Source organism: Euleptes europaea, chromosome 15 (assembly GCF_029931775.1).
Source record: "Euleptes europaea isolate rEulEur1 chromosome 15, rEulEur1.hap1, whole genome shotgun sequence".
NCBI classification, from domain to species: domain Eukaryota; kingdom Metazoa; phylum Chordata; class Lepidosauria; order Squamata; family Sphaerodactylidae; genus Euleptes; species Euleptes europaea.
Window position 1 is genome coordinate 42744450 of NC_079326.1, and position 20035 is coordinate 42764484.

The following is a 20035-nucleotide window of genomic DNA, read 5'->3' on the forward strand; positions in this document are numbered from 1 at the left end:
AAGGATCTTGAGTTACATGTGCTGAGAAAAGACTTCTCTCAGCCTGAGAACTGCTTCCAGCGTCAGAGTATACAATAGTCTATGGTGGTGGAAAGCGCCATCAAGTCACAGCCGACTTATGGTGGGTGACCCAGTAGGGCAGGGGTGTCATTGGGTTGGAGAGCCAGCGTGGTGTAGTGGTTAAAAGTGGTGGTTTGGAGCAGTGGAGTCTGATCTGGACAACCGGGTTTGATTCCTCATTCCTCCATATGAGCGGCAGAGACTAATCTGGTGAGCTAGATTTGTTTCCCCACTCCTACACACGAACCCAGCTGGGTGGCCTTGGGAAAGTCATTCTCTCTCAGCCTCACCTACCTCACAGGGTGTCTGTTGTGGGGAGGGGAAGGGAAGGCGACTGTCAGCCAGTTTGATTCTGCCTTAAGTGGTAGAGAAAGTTGGCATATAAAAACCAACTCTTCTTCATCATCATCAGGACTGTGGGGGAGGGGTGGCTGCCTCAGCTGGCGAGCTTGCAGCGGGCTCACCAGCCCAGATCAAGACTGGAAGTGTGACTGCCTCGGCTGGCTTGTGGGTTGGATAAGAGCTCTCACAGGCTGTATGTTTGACCAAAGGGTTGTTGAGGTAAGAGCCATTTTGCTATTGCATGCTTCTCTGTAGCAATCCCAGTCTTCTTTGGTGGTCTCCCTTCCAAGTACTAACCTGGGCTGACGCTGTCTCCAAGATCTAGCAAGATTAGGCGAGGCTGTGCTATCCAAGTCAGGGCATAATAGTCTATTCTATTATAGCAAATCAGATAGTGCCAAATTCTGACTTGGTATGAAGAAGTTTCATTGAAGAAGTGGAATCATCTTGATAACAAACCAGGCCACCATACAGAATTAGCTACAATGAGCCACGTCTACAATGTCACCAATGTTCAGCTCTTATTACAATAAACCAGCAGAGGCCAACATCCTGAGTATACTTATCTGGAATTAAGTCCCATGGAAATCCATGAAACATATACCCAAGGAAACAAATTTAGGAAAGGGCAGTTAGAATCAAATGCTGCTCTGAAAGCCAAACAAATAAAAAGCAAACCAATTATAACTAATATCAGTATGTATCTATACAACATCATATATCAAGACTTCAGCTGTGTACTCCAGAGTCCCCTTACAAGTGACACTCTTGCATGGTTTTGAAAAATAAGGACTTAGATGCATAAAATATCGGCTGTACAGTGAGCAACAAATGCTTTATTTCCCACTCTTCATCTTCTTTTTCCTTCCAATTTTGTCATGATTAAACGAAAAAGTAGAATACAGTTGTTTATATGTCTAATGAACTTTGCTCTCATGTGTCAGCCTATATTCACTTGATACCAATCCTTTGTTTATGAGGTTCTGGCCCGTTGTACTCCTCACTTAGGCCTCATGCAACTTTACACTTATGTGCCACCATGTGCTTCAGAGAGCCTTGAGCCTAACACTGTCCATCACAATGATAGACAGATGCTGTCAAGGATCTGTGAAAAACAAAATAATGCTGCGGCAGCAATCTACGGTTGACCCTCACACGGAATACAGCGTGCAACACGTCCTCTTTTTTAAAGGAAATGCAGATGAGGTGAAAATGAAGTGAAAAACTGTTAACTGCTTCCCTCTTAACGGGACTGATGTGAATGAATGCAATTTTAAAAGCATATAACTTAAAAAGCATGACCCCCCTGATCTCCTCCTCTGTCTGTGGTTCTGTGGGGTTCACTACAACCTAAGCAGCGACTGAGGCTAACTGTCCTACTAACATATATTTATTTGTTTATTTATTTGGAAAATGTACGTGTTACCTCTCGGGACCTGCCCAAGGCAGCCAAAAACTAAAGCAATAAAACAAAATCGTTAAAAACAAAGCTAATAAAAGGAGCTGACACTATTAAAATGAGCTGATAACGTACTCTCCTGTGTGCGCGCACATTACACGGTCCATAAAGAACGAAGATGCTTTCTTAAATCTTGTGGGTGTAATCACTGAACTAGTGTCTGCGCCCTGGTTGCCAAAACTCCTGGTCAGAAAGAATGGTTCATTCGGTTGTAGTGCTATAATACTCCAGCAGTTCCCAAGCTGTGGGTCGGGACCCAGAAGTGGGCCACGAAGCCTCTGAAAGTGGGCCGTGGGCCAGCCCTCCTTAATAGCCACCTTGGTCCTTTCCATTGCTCTCTTTCGTATTTTGGAAACCCCAGAAATAGTAGCTTCCATACAATAGTTAGCTTTTTGTTTCTTCACTGCAGATACGTGTTGGGCAATAAAACATGTCCCGATGGTTAAGTTTCTTGGACTCTTAGGGGGGTTAGAGGGAGTAATAGAGAAAGAGAGGATGGAATGCAACTTGCTTCGGATGGGGGCAGTTGCGACCTTCATGCGATGTTTGCTGGTCTCTCAAAAACATCTGGTTAGCCACTGCAGACAATGAAATGTTTAACTAGGTGGCTGCCAAGGTCATAGTTTGCCAGGGTGCCAAATTACTTTGGGCCAGCCCTGGATGGGTCACCATTCCAAGTAAATTTGGACTTGTGGGTTGCCGTACCAAAAAGGAACCATTGCTATATTCTACTCAAAGCTGGCTACTTCTCAGGATTTATGAAACTTACGTGAATCATGAAGCAAAGGCTGTGACAAATAAAAAGAGGAACTAAACTCCATATAAGCCCGTGGTACAGAGTGGTAAGCTGCAGTACTGCAGTCAAAGCTCTGCTCACAACATGAGTTCGATCCAGACGGAAGTCGATTTCAGGTGGGTGTGCAAGGTTGACTCAGCCTTCCATCCTTCCGAGGTCAGTAAAATTAGTACCCCAGAAGACTGGGGAAGGCAATGAAAAAACAACACCATAAACACTGCCTAGAAAACGTCGTGATGTGACGTCACCCCAGTACTTGCACAGGGGACTACCTTTACCTTTAAAGTCCAACAGTCCAATTATAGCAATCTAAAGCCTGCCCACCACAACAGAGACCCAAATGGTTTTAGTCTACTTTCTGGTACGGGGTTGTTTTTAACAGCAGAGCTCAGCTCTGGAACATGTAAAGTCGTAATTTTAAAAAACCTGCCTTTGAGCAAAAAAAGCTTTTTCTCACCAAAAGGCAGACCTTTTTAGGCCTGGGATTGGGTAACTGAGAAGCCCAGGGACTCAAAGTTATTTGATCTCAGCAACTTTTGTATTGCTGCTCTTTCTTAATTCCTCTGGGACCCCATTTTTCTAGCATAAAAGGTAAATCGGACTTAATCCTCAGAATTAGATTTTGGAGAAGGCAGAAAAAACATGTGAAAGGACTTTATTTACAGGAGAGAAATGTAATACCCCCCAAAATATAAAATCTTGCCCTTGCAAAGTGAATCCTTGGTCACTTTCAAAGTCCATACAATACTTTTCCTTCATAGCTGCAAAGCACAATGGTTTTGACTCCTTGGAGCCTAGTGAATCCTTCGTGAGTAACAAGGTCTCTAATCTCAGTTGAGAGAGGCAAGCGGCTGGATGATCCTCAGGCCACATCTCCTAATCAGTGACCTTGCTACGCAAGTCCATCTTGCAAGAGATAAATGTGATACTGAACAGGTTTGATAAATATTTCATCTTGCCCCAGATCTTAGTCATGAGTCTTTCTCAGCCCATCTGTTCCTCCCTGCCTCTTGGTACAATGCCTCAGAGGAGGAGAATTTTCACACTGAGCCTACCCAACAACCAAGAAACAATTTGTTTAAGTAGTATTTTGCTTTCCCCAAATTCAAACCCAGTATATTTTACCTACTGAAATTGTGAATTGCATAGTAATGAGTGGCCCTAGACCACAGCTTTGCACTTTATCAACTAAATCATTAACTGAGTAACAAGAAGTCACTAAATCCATGAACCACTCTTATATATTTATAAAACTCAAACACTTGATATGTTGTGTGAGAACAAAATATTTTGCCCAGCATATGCTTCCATATCCTTGCCAGAGGAAGGAAATGTACTGAGGAATGGTTGAGACAATTAAACTTAGCTCCAGATAAAAACTAGAACTTCAACCAAACACAGACACAGAAAGTATTTCTCTCCTAGGGACAAACCATAGCTAAACAAGTAAACCAGTTACACACACCTTTTCTCTGCTTCTCAATTAGGTGTGTCTCTTTATTGTACCTCAGGCTCATATGACAAAGCTCTGAGAACCAAGGATGCAACCCCAGATCCCTGCAGCTGGCTTATCTTCCAACTATCCACCAATTGCTATCCATCTATCAATGCTAGCAGAAACATCTGTACACAAAAGAAAAACTAACTAGAACCTGCACAACTGGCCCTGCCATCCCAAGTCAACTCTGACTGTCCACACCTGCTTGTTAGTCAAGCCGTTTATTTTCAAGACTCAGAAATAAAGTGTTGCTAATATTAAGAAAAACGTCTGAAGCCCCTTTACATATCATCATTACAGTAAAACTGTTCATTGTCGACACTATTTTGTTAAGGTATTTACCATGTTCTGTCACAAGTTCACTTAGATTCACACTGCTTTAGTAGTTCACAGTTCCCACATGTCCATGGGTAGGGGCCGTGGCTCAGTGGTAGAGACTTTGCTTGGCATGCAGAAGGTCCCAGGTTCAATCCCTGGCATCTCCAGTTAAGGGACTAGGCAAGTAGGTGATGTGAAAGACCTCTGCCTGTGACCCTGGAGAGTCTGAGTAGACAATATGGACTTTGATGGACCAAGGGTCTGATTCAGTATAAGGCAGCTTCATGTGTTCATGAAATGACATGGTTAAAACTGGTGCCTGCAATCACAAATCCAGATACTGAAATCCTACGGAATGTATGGGTATAATCGTAGGAAAACATGGAAAGCATGTCCTGTACTTATTTGTGGGATGGTGATGGGTAATTTACTCGTTTAGACCTGAAGTTCTCAAGTGGGACCCACTTCTAACTTTTGGGGCACATTTGCAAAGTAACTCTACAATACTTCCCCCCACCTAAACATAAAACATAAACATATCATATTAGCTAAAACTGGACATGTTTATATTGTGTCGTTTTATAATATTTATCAATATTTTCAGCAACAGGTTTATTTCACGGCCATTCTATACATTATCCAGAGGCCACTGTTCAACTTTCCAGCACACACACACACACATGTACACAGACATGAAGCTGCCTTAAAAAGGAAGCAAACCCTTGGTCCATCTAGGTCAGTACTGTCTACTGAGGCTGGCAGAGGCTCTCCAGGGTCTCAGGTTGAGGGCTTTTATGTCACCTACAACCTGATTCCTTTTGACAGGAGATGCTGGGGATTGAATCTGGGATTTTTTGCATGCCAAGCAGATGTTCTTCCACTGAGCCATGGCCCCTCATATATTCTACCTCCTCCCAGTTTTATAACCCAATGGCACCATCAGATCCTGTTCCAGTTTGAGAACCATCAGTTTAGACTACTGTATGCACACCTGACGGCACTTTACACACACACATGAACAACCTGCTCATCCGTTGGTCAGGGACGAATTGGCCATGTGAGCAATATCATTAAAGTAAAGTAACCTGCTTATCAAGACCACTACCTAAACCCAGGTTCCTGTTCTCAAACTGAATAAACTGATACTGTTATTGACATATACGAATGAAAGAATTGTAAGACATTATGGCCTCTGAAATTTTAAAAGAAGGGCAGGGAGTGTAAAATCAAGAACAACAGAATAAGGGACAAACCACAAATTGCACTGGGGATCTGTGTAATTCAGCTGCAAAAAGTAATCACAGTGGAGGGAGGGTGGATCAGGGCCACAGCATGGTGGAAGAAGGGCTAACATTTCCCCATGCCATTTTTCCAACCCCAAAAAGCCTACTTGTCTTTTTTCCCTGCTGGGACTAAAAGCAGCCCAGGAGGCATTATCAGGGAAATGGCATCACGCACCCAAACACAACGGTTTGCTGCAGCTAAATTACATGTTAGGGGTTCCAAAGAACAGATCCCCAATGTGATATATAGTCAAAATGAAACTGAAAGAAGGTCAGTCTCTTCAGGACACTTAGAGGTTACTTAAATGCTCAGACAGAAGGTATACCTTCGATGAGGAAGTCTAAGCTGGTGCCGGCATGATTAACGAGCACAGTCAAAGACGCTATAAAAGCCAGAAGGTTTCCTTTTAAAAAGTGAAAGTCTTGCCCAAATTGAGGAGAACAAATAGGAGCACAAGCTCCGGCAAATTATCTGGAGTCCAGGATGAGCAGAACGGGACCAAGTTTGTGAATTATACCAAATTATTCTGGATGGCAAAGACTCAAGCAGATATTGCAAAAGGTTCTCCTCAAACTAGGTGAACAGGTTTAGAACTGCCAAGTAAGGTACATTCAGTAAGAATGTAAGCATAAAGCAGTGCACAAGAGAGCCCCACAAATTCCATATTTTCCAAAAATACCAATGCCAGTGAGTAGTTATGTCAGCATATTGCAAACACAAAAGCAATTTCATTTATTTATTTGTACACCCACCTTCTTCTCAATACACTTAATATTAACAGATTTGTTACTGATGGAGTCTGAACTGGCAGTACCTATCTGTCTATCACATTTTTATTCCATCCTTCATCGCAGCAGCTCAGAGTAACATACTTGGCTCTCCCATTTCCCATTTTATCTTTCCAACAGCCATGTGAGGTAGGTTAGGAGGAGTGTGTGTCTGGATCAAATTCATGATAAGAGTGGGGATTTGAACTCAGTTTGTATCCTAACTGTTCCACCATGTTTTTTTCCCCGCTATGAAAACGATCTTGCAGTTACGGTATGTAACTTAATAAAATATCAACTCAGCATGAAGATGCAATGAAAAGGGCAAAGTCTGAACTATTATTATTAAAACGGGATTGTAGAATGCTTTTATATAAATTCATGGTGTGGTTACATTTGGAATACTGTGTGTAGTACACAACCCATCTCAAAAAAAGGACATCACAAAGCAGAAGAAAGTGCAGGAGAAATTGCAGAAAATGGTAAAGGCTGGAACACGTTTCATTTTAATTTAGGAGAGTGAGACAACTAAGAAGAAACATGATAAGGGAAATTCACATTCTCCAAATATGTTCTGGAGAAATTCAGTGGAGACTTATTTTTCTTCCTCTCGCGCATCAACAGAAGTCAAGGCCATTGTGTGAAGGTGACTGACCACAGAGTATAGTTCTTCACACTACACATTAAGTGAAACGTGGAATTCACTGCTGTAAATTCTGGCAATGGTCACTACCTTAAGATAATTTTAAATGGGAACTGGACACATTCAGGGAGGGTAGCTCTCCAAAGGGCTATGACGGGAACCTTCAGATTCTAGTTGCTGGGGAGCAAACCGTGTGGGACATTGACTGCTTTCACAGTAAGGGGAAAAAATAACCTGTAAATACTGGAGCTTCTTTAGATGTTTTTAAAAGATCTGGACCTCAATGATCTGAAGTCCTACTGTTCCCATCTAAAGTTTGTCTGTAACTGCAGCAGGAATGCAAACTCACACATTTTATTGAGTAAACCACTCTAAATTCCATCCACTTTATGCTATACTGTGAAAATATGTTTAAAATAAAGCATTATGATTACACCATCAATGAAATCTGCACAGCCACATGTCAAAGAGCACATCCTTTTACCCCAATTAATAAATTCGGAGTAACTATTAACAACCTGGTTCTTTACAATCACCAGAGGCTTCTTCTTGCGTCACGCTTTACGCTCTCAAGAAAAGATGCCTGACTGCAAGATACCGGCACAGATGTGAGTTTGGCAGGGTGCCTCTGTCTAGAAGTCACATGTACAAGCAGTGACCAGGAAAAGATTGGGGCTTGCTTGCTGGCATTTTAAAGGGATATTTTAGCCATTTTTACATGCTCCTGTCACAGCTGATGCACTTCATCTTTATTCTTGTACTAAAGTACAAAACACAGGAAATGCCCCTGATATTTATCAGAAGCCTCAAAAAGCATATTCACAGAATTCATTTGCGTGTGGTAGATGGTTTTTTTCCCCAAACCAAATTTGTTCATGGTGAATGGGCAATCTGAATAATTCATAATATGCTCAAACTTTGTTGTGATGATACCGCTACAAATTTGCTTTGCATGGATGGATTATGGAATGGAAAATTTGTGCTCATAATGGACAGGGCTAGAATGAAAAAAAAAAAAAAAGCTTGTGTGCCTGTTTATCTTGGTGCTATACAGTGCAATCCTAAGAACATTTTTGTAAGTTAGCCCCATTGAATATACCCAAGTTGGATTCTGAGTAAACCTGTTTAGGATTTACGGATTCTCAGTTTTGCTCATGTACAGATTTGCAAGTTCCGGTGCAAATCTGCACCCCATGGCCGTCCCTGAAATTTGTAAAAAGTAATCATTCATGAATTGAAAATAAATTTTTTTTAGGCATAATTCAGCAATCTGACACAAAAATGAAGTAGGAAATTGCAAATCTGTACATGAGCAAAATTGAGAATGCATACATCCTACACAAAGATGGCATATATGAAAATAAAATTGTTTTTTACAAGAGATGCTTGGATGACATCTTTATAATATGGAAAGGCTCTGAAGACCTGTTTAGGATTGCCATAAGCAAAGCTATTCCCTTCTAATCCCATTCACATCAAAAGATACAGAAGGATGTAACTCTCCTTATGAAGGCACTGCAGGTATATGATTTCTTTTTTGCATCTGTGCACACAGCTGGCACCTTTAAAAAAATCTAGTACAAATTAAATGGTGCTGCTAAAGCATTAGAAAATATATGCTCAACTGAGACAATGAATGATTCCTCTGTTACATTTATATCCTGCCCTTACTCAGAGGAGAGCAGAGATGCACTTCAGGTTAGGCAAGTCAGGATGCTTTGCTAAGAAAAGAGATCTGAGCCAAGGTTTCCCACGATGAAATTCCAAAGTCTTTCACATATGGGAAACAAAGTTATACTAACCGAAGGGGGTAAATGCCTGGTCTCCTATAAAATGAGTTGACAAGGAGCTGTGCATTTACTGTGCAGTCCTAACATCATTTTTCTGGGAGTAAACCCAATGAACTGATATAGGTACCTACCGTTTGCCACCTGTAGCTATGTCAGAAGTGACCACCCGTGTGTGTGTTAAGTGTGGTCAAGTTGCTTCCGACTCATGGCGACCCTATGAATCAATGTCCTCCAAAAAGCTCTATCTTTAACAGCCTTGTTCAGGTCTTGCAAACTGAGGGTTGTGGCTTCCTTTATAGAGTCAATCCATCTCTTGTTGGGTCTTCCTCTTTTCCTGCTGCCTTCGACTTTTCCTAGCATGATTGTCTTTTCCAGTGACTCTTGTCTTCTCATAATGTGACCAAAATAGCCTCAGTTTAGTAATTTTAGCTTCTAGGGTCAGTTCAGGCTTGATTTGATCTATTGCCCACTGGTTTGTTTGTTTGTTTTTGGCAGTCCACGGTAACCATAACACTCTCCTCCAACACCACATTTCAAAGGAATCTACCTAGCCTCCAATAATATGCATAAAGACCCACAGTACCACATTCCTGAGGCCAGCGACCAGATCAGAAAACACAGACGACCACACGAGTAGTAACGTTTAAGCTTTTTAAATGTATACTCTCTTTTTTGCTTCCTTTCTCCTTTTTAACAGCTGTTGGAAGAGCTCTAGGAAACGTGAAAGCTCGCACAGTCTTGCATAATGTTGGCTGCCCTTTATCAGTGGCATTAAATGGTTTTTACATGTGGGCTCCCTGTCACCCGAGTCCTCTAAGGCATGTACTAAAAGAGAGAAATCTATCCTTTCACATCTCTTCAGCCATTCTGATCACGTACTGCTTCAAGAAACCCTTTATGGGCAGCTTTTGGAACAAATAAAACTCAAAAAGGTTTTATTCCACCAGCCCACTGAAATCTGTAGACCTTGAATGCTTTCTACACCCCACTGCTATTTTTATGGGTTTACCTTTTTAAACCAATTGGAATTATACTTGAAAATAGGTTTTATAATAGTTATATGACTTTTGTCAGATGTGTGTAAGTCACGAGGGGGAGGGGGAGGCTAAGAAATCCACCCCCCATTCTTTGCAAGCCTCGAGAGGTTCCATCATTTTTAATTGTCTTTATTATCTGCCTCAAAGCCAAGACCATTTTATGAATAGTATTTCAGGCTATTGAATGCTGCTTTTGTGTTGCTGTTGTTTTTAAACGTCCTGACTTGTTTTTATGGTTCACCCTGTTCAGTTCTACCTGCCCTTTTCTGCTGTTACAAATTTTGGCAATTCAACCTGGTGTAACGGAGGCCGCACTACGGCCAATCTTCTCAATTCACAAGGAACCCTAGATTTTTGAGGGTATACGGTTCACGAGTACCAAAGATGGAAAAATACCCATTGCCCTCTTAACACAAAATGGTGACCGGCACATACCAGGAGGATTGCAGGTCACAAGCTTTTGGATTACGGAAGGCTGGAATGCTAAAACTTTTATTATTTGTATTACAGGTTTAGTATCCCTTATCTGGACAGCTTGGGATCTTTCCATATTTTGGACTTTTCCATATACATAATATCTTGGGAAATAATTTTGTGTCCATTGAACCATCGACAACACTGTATGCCGGCTGTATGCCGGCTCAAAACGCCTGTACAAAACACCTGTATGCCGGCTCAAAACGTCCGGTTTTCGGATCAGTCTGGATATCGGATGTCCGGATAAGGGAAACTCAACCTGTATCTCGTTTTTTACTTGGTGAACCTCCAGGGCCAGCAGGTAGGGTTGCCAGGTCCCACTTCACCACTGGTGGGAGGTTTTTGGGGGCGGAGGCTGAGGAGGCTGAGGTTTGGGGAAAGGCTTTAATGCCATAGAGTCCAATTGGAAAAGTGCCCATTTTCTCCAGGGGAACTGATCTCTATCGGCTAGAGATCAGTTGTAATAGCAGGAGATCTCCAGTTAGTACCTGGAGGTTTACAGCTTCACAAAACAAATTAGCCTGACATTAAACCCAAGTAACAGCAGTATATGGCTGACCAAAAAAGTGCACTTACATAGCAGCTAAATTCAGTTATATTATACACAGAAAGTACACAAGTAACAGTGTTCAAATAGCGCAAACGTGTACAAATAGTACAAATATGTTTGAACGTATTGGAACGAACTATATGAACTTTACACAAGGATTTGACTTTGTCACACGTATTGTTATTTGTATGACTGTTTAGGCGCTATTTAGTCAGCCATATACTGTTGTCATTGGGTTTAAAGTGACCTGGAGGTTGGCAACCCTACCAGCAGGTGTTGGGAGAAGCGGCCTACCAATCTTTCCTTTCTGTCTGTCCAACTCCTCACACCATATCTACCTGGTAGGCGTCGGGGATGTTGACGGTCTCTCCGTGCTGGGCCACGTAGCCGATGATGCCCTTGCCCCAGGGCACCTGCACCTCGTTGGAGTCCTCAGAGTTGTAGCAGGGCAGCAAGGGGGTGCCGGCATGGACGTCGAAGACCTTGGAGACCAGGCTCTTCTTACCCCCGGCCGCGGCGCCCTCGACCAGGAAGAGGGACCCCCGGTCGGCGTCCACCATGAGGCAGACGAAGATGAGGATCTTGTAGCTGAGGGCGGTGAGGTCGAGGTCGTTGGAGATGTCCTTGACCAGCTCCAGGAAGAACTGGCGCTCGTTGTGCTCCTTGAGGTAGCGCTTGTAGTCCAGGGCTTTGGGCGGGTACTGGGGCAGGCTGACGCGGGACTCCAGCAGGGCGCTGAGGATGTGGGCCGCGCTGGGGGGCAGCGAGCTGGCCTTGCGCAGCAGGGCCCGGCGGCATGCGCTGCTGAGGGGCTCCTGGGCCCGCGCGTGCACATGCTCGTCGTAGGTCAGGTTGACGTGGATGGCCTTGGAGCGGGCAAAGCTCTGCCGCAGCTCCTTCTGCGAGGCCCGACGCTGCAGCCCGCCGGCCGATGGCGATGACAATGACGACGCGTCGGGGCCGGCCCAGCCGAAGGGGGCGCTGTTGCTATTGCTGCGCAAAGAGGCGGCGGCGCCGTTGCTCTGCTGCCCCTCTCCTGCCCCGACGGTCACTTTGCAGCCCGGGGGGTTCCTCCTCCGCAGCCACTTCTCCACCAGCTCCGGGTGGCTGTCGAGGAAACTTTCCACCGCCGCCGAGTCCAAGGCGGGGGCAGACATGGTGCCGGGTTCGAATCTGGCTTGGCCTCCCGTCCCCCCCAGAACAGGGAGCGCCACGTGCAAAGTTTTGGCGCCACGCTCTAGGGGCCGGATGCCCTAATTCTGCAGGCTGCTTATCTGGCAGTGAAACCCCCCTTTTCTCCCTTGAACGAAGCAGGACTTACTCCAGAGTAAAGGGGCTTATCTGGCAGTCAAGCTCCCCTTCTCTCCCTCCAGCGAAGCAGGGCTTACTCTGGAGTAAACGGGCTTATCTGGCAGTCAAACCCCCCTTCTCTCCTTTGAACGAAGCAGGGCTTACTCCAGAGTAAAGGGGCTTATCTGGCAGTCAAGCTCCCCTTCTCTCCCTCCAGCGAAGCAGGGCTTACTCTGGAGTAAACGGGCTTATCTGGCAGTCAAGCCCTCCTCTCCCTTGAACGAAGCAGGGCTTACTCCAGAGTAAAGGGGCTTATCTGGAAGTCAAGCCCCACCCCTTCTCTCCCTTGAACGAAGCAGGGCTTACTCCGGAGTCAAGGGGCTTATCCGGCAATCAAGCCCCCCTCCTCTCCCTCGAACGAAGCAGGACTCACTCCGGAGTCAAGGGCGGCGCGAGGTTGGCCCCGGCGGCGTCCAGGAGGCTCTCCTTCCCTAAGGAGCCCTGGGGCCCCCCGGCGCTGGTCCCGGCGAGGTCCGGCCGCCCCGAGACGCCGCGGCCATGGCCCCGGGGCGAAGGAGCCGGCTCGCCACGTGGGCTGCTGCCCGGGACTCTCCTCGCCGGGGCCGAGGGCCCCCTCGCTCCCCGCCCTTCCACACGTGCTCCTCGCCCCGCTTTCTGGGACCCGAGCCCGGCCCGAACCCACCCACTTACCCACCCGCCCCCTCCCCAGAAAGGGATGCTGCCTCGCCTGCTCCTCCCCGCCGTCCGTCCGTCCGTCCCGAGCGCTCGGCTCGCTGCTGCTGCTCGCAGCTCCTGCGTAACCGAAGCGGGCGGACCTCGGAGGAGGAGGAGGAGGAGGAGGAGGCGGGGAGGGGCGGCGGAGGAGGCATCCTCTCCTGCCCAGGAGCCAGACCCCGCCGACCGCCCGGCCTCGCTCGGAAGGGGGAAGCTGCAGAATGGATGGGCAAGGGGAGGCGGGAGGGGCGACGCGCTGGGTTGGGGGAGGCGCTGGGAAAGACCTCTGCCTGAGACCCTGGAGAGCCACGGAGAGGGGCCGTGGCTCAGTCGCAGAGCCGCTGCTTGGCATGCGGGAGGGTCCCGGGTTCAATCCCCGGCGGCTCCGGTTCAAGGGACTAAGGCACGGAGGTGATGGGAAAGACCCCTGCCTGAGAGCCATGGAGAGGGGCTGGGGCTCAGTGGGAGAGCCTCTGGTTGGCACGCAGGAGGTCCCGGGTTCAATCCCCGGCGTCTCCAGTTCAAGGGACTAAGGCACGGAGGTGATGGGAAAGACCCCTGCCTGGGAGCCATGGAGAGGGGCTGTGGCTCAGTGGTAGAGCCTCTGCTTGGCATACAGAAAGTCCCAGGTTCAATCCCCGGCATCTCCAGTTAAAGGGACTAGGCGAGTGGGTGATGTAAAAGACCTCTACCTGAGACCCTGGAGTAGACCAATACTGACTTCGATGGACCAAGGGTCTGATTCCGTATAAGGCAGCTTCATGTGTTCATGTGATCTCTCCCCCCGTCCTCCCCTCCCCTTCGCAAAGTGGGAGAGCGGCTGCCGGGGGTGGATTGGAGTTCTACCACTGTGTTATTGGCTAATGGCTTGTGAAAGGGAATCTCAGGCGCCTTCCAGGGCTTCCATTAAAGAAATGCAAACTCTTTGATGGATGTAGCCGGGCTTCTCGTGATTGTCATGGGAGGGATAATACGGTTTCCCTGGCTGGTGCCTGGGGGGAGATTCCCCCCCCCACAGTGTGTGTGTGTAATCGGTGACCACGTGTCTTTTTGTTTGAACGGGGGACGTCTGTGCAAATGACCCTCTGAAGACACACGCGCAAAAGAATATTCATATCATTTTTTACCATGAAGGATTTAAGTGAAAAGCTTGTGTGTGGGGGGGGGGTCTGATTTTAAGCGGACCAGCATTAGTGGGATGCACATATGTGAGGAAGCAAACCCTACTGCTTCTTATGGGGATCCATTCCCAAGTAAAGCTGAAGTCTTCGTCCTGCTTTGGCTCTGGTGTGTTGAAGATTGGCTTTGGGTTATGTTTCAATGGATTGGCTCAGGGTGCTTAAAAAAACACACACACAGCAGAGTTGGGATTCTGTCGCAATCCGTGGGTGAATATCATTCAGTATAGATACCACGAATGAATACCACAATGCATAGTTAAATTGTGGAACTCCCTGCCCCAGGATGTGGTGATGGCTGCCAACTTGGAAGTCTTTAAGAGGGAAGTGGACATGTCCATGGAGGAGAGGGCTATTCATGGCTACTAGTAAAAATGGCTACTAGTCATGATGCATACCTATCCTCTCCAGGATCAGAGGAGCATGCCGAATATATTAGGTGCTGTGGAACTCAGGCTGGATGGTGCTGCTGCAGTCGTCTTGTTTGTGGGCTTCCTGGAGGCACCTGGTTGGCCACTACGTGATCAAACTCCTGGACTTGATGGACCTTGGCCTGATCCAGCATGGCCTTTCTTATGTTCTTATGTAATGGATCCCTCCAGGCGGAGGGAGTCCCCGGTGCCATCCCGCCCCGCCCCCCATGTGCCCAAGCCAGTCCCGGAGAGCTTCACAGGATTTTTTTCGCACGTCTAATGCGCGCTGAATATATGACTAATGTGGCCATTTAGGCAGGGGAGGTTTTGCCTTGGTTCTGCCGCTGTCTAGACGCACGTTTTCCCCACCCGAATCCTCCAAACTCAACAATAAGCCCCCATGCAGAGTTTTGAGAATTCAGATGGGGAAAAGGGGCGTCGGGAGCGCAGCAGCTCCAAGGCAAAGCCTCCCGTGCGCAAACGACCTAGCTTGTGAATGAATAACGCGCTCCCTCTGCTCACTGAAGTTGATTCGCTCCAGCGCTTCGCATTTTTTCCTCTCCGTGTAGGGGGTGGGTGGGCTCGAGGGGCAAGATTTCGGTTTCTGTGGCTACCAAGGCAGCAGCAGCAGCAGCAGCATCCCAATGTGGCGCGCCAGGGAGAGCCCAGCGCTTGTGCGCTTGCTGAGCGGGACAGCGGGGAGTGCGACCCCGCACGTGGTCCCCTTTGCGGGGAAATGTGCGGGTCTGGGGGTCCCTGGGAGGAAGGCGCAGCAAACACGCCCCTCCCTCCCTCCCTCCCTCCCTCCGCAGCGGGAGCCGCCAGGAGAGAAGCCGGCCGCATCCGCTGACACGGGTTGACGGGAGCTATTTTTAACGCGCACGTGGAGGAGCCAATTTCATTGCTCCGGTCGGTGCCTACGCAAATGCAAGGGGGGGGGGGACTTTTCCGCCACGGATCCCAGCACGTGGAAAACGTCTCCTGCGCAGGGGAATGAAAAGCGGTCTTGCAAAGGCGAAATCATGAATGGAAGGCAGGGAAACCTTCAGGGGAGGGGCTGTGGCTCAGTGGGAGAGCCTCTGCTTGGCATGCAGGAGGTCCCAGGTTCAGCCCCCGGCATCTCCAGTTCAAGGGACTAGGCAAGGAGGGGATGTGAAAGACCCCTGCCTGAGACCCTGGAGAGCCGCTGCCGGTCTGAGTAGACAGTACTGACTTGGATGGACCAAGGGTCTGGTTCAGTATAAGGCAGCTTCCCTTCAGCACCTGAGCTGCTGGACAGCGACCCTGCCTGAAAGAGCGTCGGGAGGACCGGATGGAAATCGCGGCTGGCCTATTTTTAAAACCAGTCCTTGACTATATGAAGCTATACAAGAGAGACGGTGTACATGAGCATGTGCAGAGTTCCCTTCGGTGTCGCGGTTAGATCTCACCTCTTGGGATTAAGGGTGATGGGTTTCCTGGGCGGAAGAAAGGACAATGCTGATTCTTTGACCTTAAGCAGATGATGAGAGGGAGGGCATCTTGGCCATCTTCTGGGCATGGAGTAGGGGTGACTGGGGGTGTGGGGGGGAGGTAGTTGTGAGTTTCCTGCATTGTGCAGGGGGTTGGACTAGATGACCCTGGTGGTCCCTTCCAACTCTATGATTCTATGACTAATTTCAAGAAGGTTTCAGCCGCCCCCACCCCAGCACCTGCCTTTAGAAAGGTGTGGGGAAGGAAGATCCAAAATAAAAAGGGGCTGATCTAAAGGAGGCTCGTGGAATTGGACTACTAGTGTGTGTGTGTGGAGGGTGGGGAGAGTTCCAGAAACGGACCTGGGCTCTGTAGCCCCCCTCCTGATATAAACTGATGTGTCCTCTTTTACTGCGGTCGTTTCTGATGGTGGGTGGGAGGAGCCCTTCCACATCTGACGATCAGATAGCGTAAACCTTGACAGAAACCGTAATTGAAACCGACAAAGGAACGGGATCTCCAAAGACGCTGACCTAAATATCCGCCCTAGATCATAACGCTGGATTTTGCTAAAAATTGGGGGGGGGGGTTTTGAGCTCGATAGCGCTCCATTTAAGGGCACGGCTGCAGATTTTGACCTGTCTTTCTGTTCCCTCGTAGATCTGCTCTTGCCTATATATTTTTTTTAAAAAAGAATTCCCGTTCTTCAAGACGATGGTGGTTTTGTACATAACCAGCTGATGATGGCTTTTCATTGAGAAATTGCGCCTCGTGAAAGCAGAAACTTGTCAATTGCAAATGGGGGGTGAGAGACGTCGTCTTCGAGCATGCGTGGAAGAGAGGTCGGATTAGGTTTACACATAACTTGGGGGTTCTGTATTCCGGGGTGCAGGGGCAGCTCTTGCCAGAAAATAATGGGCTCCTTCCCTTTCCGTTAGCTGCTATCGCCTGTAGACTGTCAGGCGGGGGGGGGGGGGAGGGGGAGACTCCATTGAGAAAATGCTTCCATTATGGCTAGGGAAGGTTTTCAGCTGCAGCCTGAGAGATGCCCAGGAAGTGTGTAAAAAGGCTGAACATATGGAGCTGCCTTATAATGAATCAGACCCTTGGTCCATCCAAGTCAGTATCGTCTACTCAGACAGGCAGCGGCTCTCCAGGGTCTCAGGCAGGGGTCTTTCACCTCACCTCCTTGCCTAATCCCTTTAACTGGAGATGGCGGGGATTGAACCTGGGATGAACCTGCATGCCAAGCAGGTGCTCTTCCACTGAGCCACAGCCCTCCCTGCAGTGGGCGAGGCGGTGGCGAGTGGAATATTGAGCTTGCAGGGTGCCAAAAAGCAGACTGGCTCCTTAAGGGTTTGTGGACAGCAGCCCACTTCATCACACACATGAATTATGTGTCCTCCGTTGAGGTTCAAAGAGAGAGAGAGAAATACCACTGCAAACAGTAGGATTAAAAAGCCATGAACTGCAAGGACTCCAGCTCACCATGGGTAGCCATGTTAAGTCTGTCTGTAGCAGCAGAAAAGAGCAAGAGTCCAGTAGCACCTTAAAGGGGAGGGGTTGTGGCTCAGTGGCAGAGCATCTGCTTGACATGCAGAAGGTCCCAGGTTCAATCCCTGACATCTCAAGTTAAAGGGACCAGGCAGGTAGGTGATGTGAAAGACCTCTGCCTGAGACCCTGGAGAGCCACTGTCGGTCTGAGTAGACAAGATTGGCTTGGATGGACCAAGGGTCTGATTCAGTATAAGGCAGCTTCATGTGTTCAAAGACTTAACAACATTTCTGGCAGGGAACTGAAGAAGTGAGCTGTGGCTCACGAAAGCTCATACCCTGCCAGCAATTTTGTCAGTCTTTAAGGTGCTACTGGACTCTTGCTCTTTTCTCCTGCAAGGACCCAAGTCTAGGACATTTCCATCCAAGCCTGTAGGACAGAAATGCCACAGGCATTTCATGGCTGTGCCTGCCAGGCCCCCGGGCTGAGCGCTCAGCCTGCAGCAAGATTCGGCCTTTGGTGTCTCCAATGCAAGAGTTGCCAGGAGAGAGGCAGTCCCTCAGGGGAATGAGCTAGATAGACCAGCGGTCTGAGTAGATACAAGGCAGCTGCCTATGGCCTGTTTATATCTTGCTGTGCTTCTGATGTGGGGGGTTCGCCAAAGCCTGGACCCTGATCCATATGGGAAAGCGCCGGGATTCTTTGCTGTTTCTGTTGCAATCTGGAAGCTGAAACAGGATATAGGAGAAGCCCCGTTCTCCCTTCATTCCGCAAAATAAGCCACATCTGAGATGAGACAGCTGGCGTTTTGCTTTCTCTGACAGAACTTTGGAACATCATGATGTCCCAAACAATGGCTGGTATTTTTGAAATAGTCCATCTCAGTAATAATGGATACACCAACCCCCCTGTTGAGAACATAAGAAAGGCCATGCTGGATCAGACCAAGGCCCATCAAGTCCAGCAGTCTGTTCACACAATGGCCAATCAGATGCCTCTAGGAAGCCCACAAACAAGATGACTGCAGCAGCACCATCCTGCCTGTGTTCCACAGCACCTAAAGATAATAGGCATGCTCCTCTGATCCTGGAGAGAATAGGTATGCATCATGACTAGTTTCCATTTTGACTAGTAGCCATGAATACCCATCTCCTCCATGAACATGTCCACTCCCCTCTTAAAGCCTTCCAAGTCGGCAGCCATCACCACATCCTGGGGCAGGAAGTTCCACAGTTTAACTATGCATTGTGTGAAAAAATACTTCCTTTTATCTGTTTTGAATCTCTCACCTTTCAGCTTCACCAGATGACCCCGCCTTCTAGTATTATGGGAGAGGGAGAAAAACCTCTCCCTGTCCACTCTCCATACCATGCATAATTTTATAGACCTCTATCATATCACCCCTTAGCCGCCTTCTTTCCAAGCTAAGCAGCCGTAAGCGTCTTAACCGCTCCCCATAAGACAGTTGCTCGCAGTGGTTCCCAACCTTTTCAAGTTTGAGAACCCCTTCTTAACCTTTTGCAGACCCCCATACGATAGTAACTGACCTGTTAGAATCTGCTGGTGGAGAAAATACATAATGAGAAAAAGATCAAAATGATGCTGCTTTGTGCACATCTGGTTTCGTGGACCCCTTGCAATAATTCTGCACACGCACACCCCAGCGGTCCCCAGATCCCAGGTTGGGAACCACTGCGTCTAGTCCCTAATCATTTTGGTTTTGTCTATATTACGGATGCTGTTTATAGCTTTGATAGAAACCCTTCGACTTGTTTCACCTTTAAGGGAGCCCGCCTGCGTTGGCTTCCCCTAATCCCATGGACATTTGTCTGTCAAGCACTTGACGAAGAGAGGTGGGATGACGCCACTGCCCTTAGGGGGAGCGGGAAAGGGGGTCGATGGAGACCGTGCGCAGAGCGCAGCGTTGCTCCAGAGCAGTGATTCCCAACCTGGGATTCATGTAGCTCCAGGGGTACAAACCAGGACATTTAGGGGTACGCGGGGGGGGGATGAATAATGGTGGGAATATAAATTTACAATAACAGCAACTATATTAATTACAAACATTTTGGTAATATGAAGGGTGCAATTTATAGAAATGGGCTACCAAGTAGAAAAAAGATTGGGAATCACTGCTCCAGAGGGCTTCACCACAAGGCGGTCTTGATGAACGCATTTGGGGCGGGGTGTGCAGGCAAGAGACAGGGGTGGGGAGAGGAGAGCGGAGCGGCGCCTCTGCTTGCGTCATCCGGGGGGATTCCCCGGGGGGGGGTTGCCTGGTCTATTTCACCGCGGCGCCGGCCACGTCCCCCGGCTGCCGCGCTGCAGAAAGAGGGAGCGCCGCGGTTGCTGCTTCGGGAGCGTAAATCCAGCGCTTAAATAGTTAGGTGGCTTATTGTTATATTGTTGGGTTGCTTATTGTCATCGCGTATAAAATAGCAATCACCCATC

At 47.8% G+C, this 20035-nt stretch overlaps 1 protein-coding gene across 1 annotated transcript in view; it reads right to left on the reverse strand.

Annotated features, from left to right (window-relative positions):
- Nucleotides 1–12178, reverse strand: part of PDE11A (phosphodiesterase 11A) — a 181594-nt gene extending 169416 nt beyond the window's left edge. The window contains exon 1 of the mRNA XM_056861194.1: nt 11360–12178. Within this exon, the coding sequence (XP_056717172.1) occupies nt 11360–12178 (819 nt within the window). The remainder of the gene's footprint in view (nt 1–11359) is intronic.
- Between the last annotated feature and the right edge of the window lie 7857 nt (nt 12179–20035).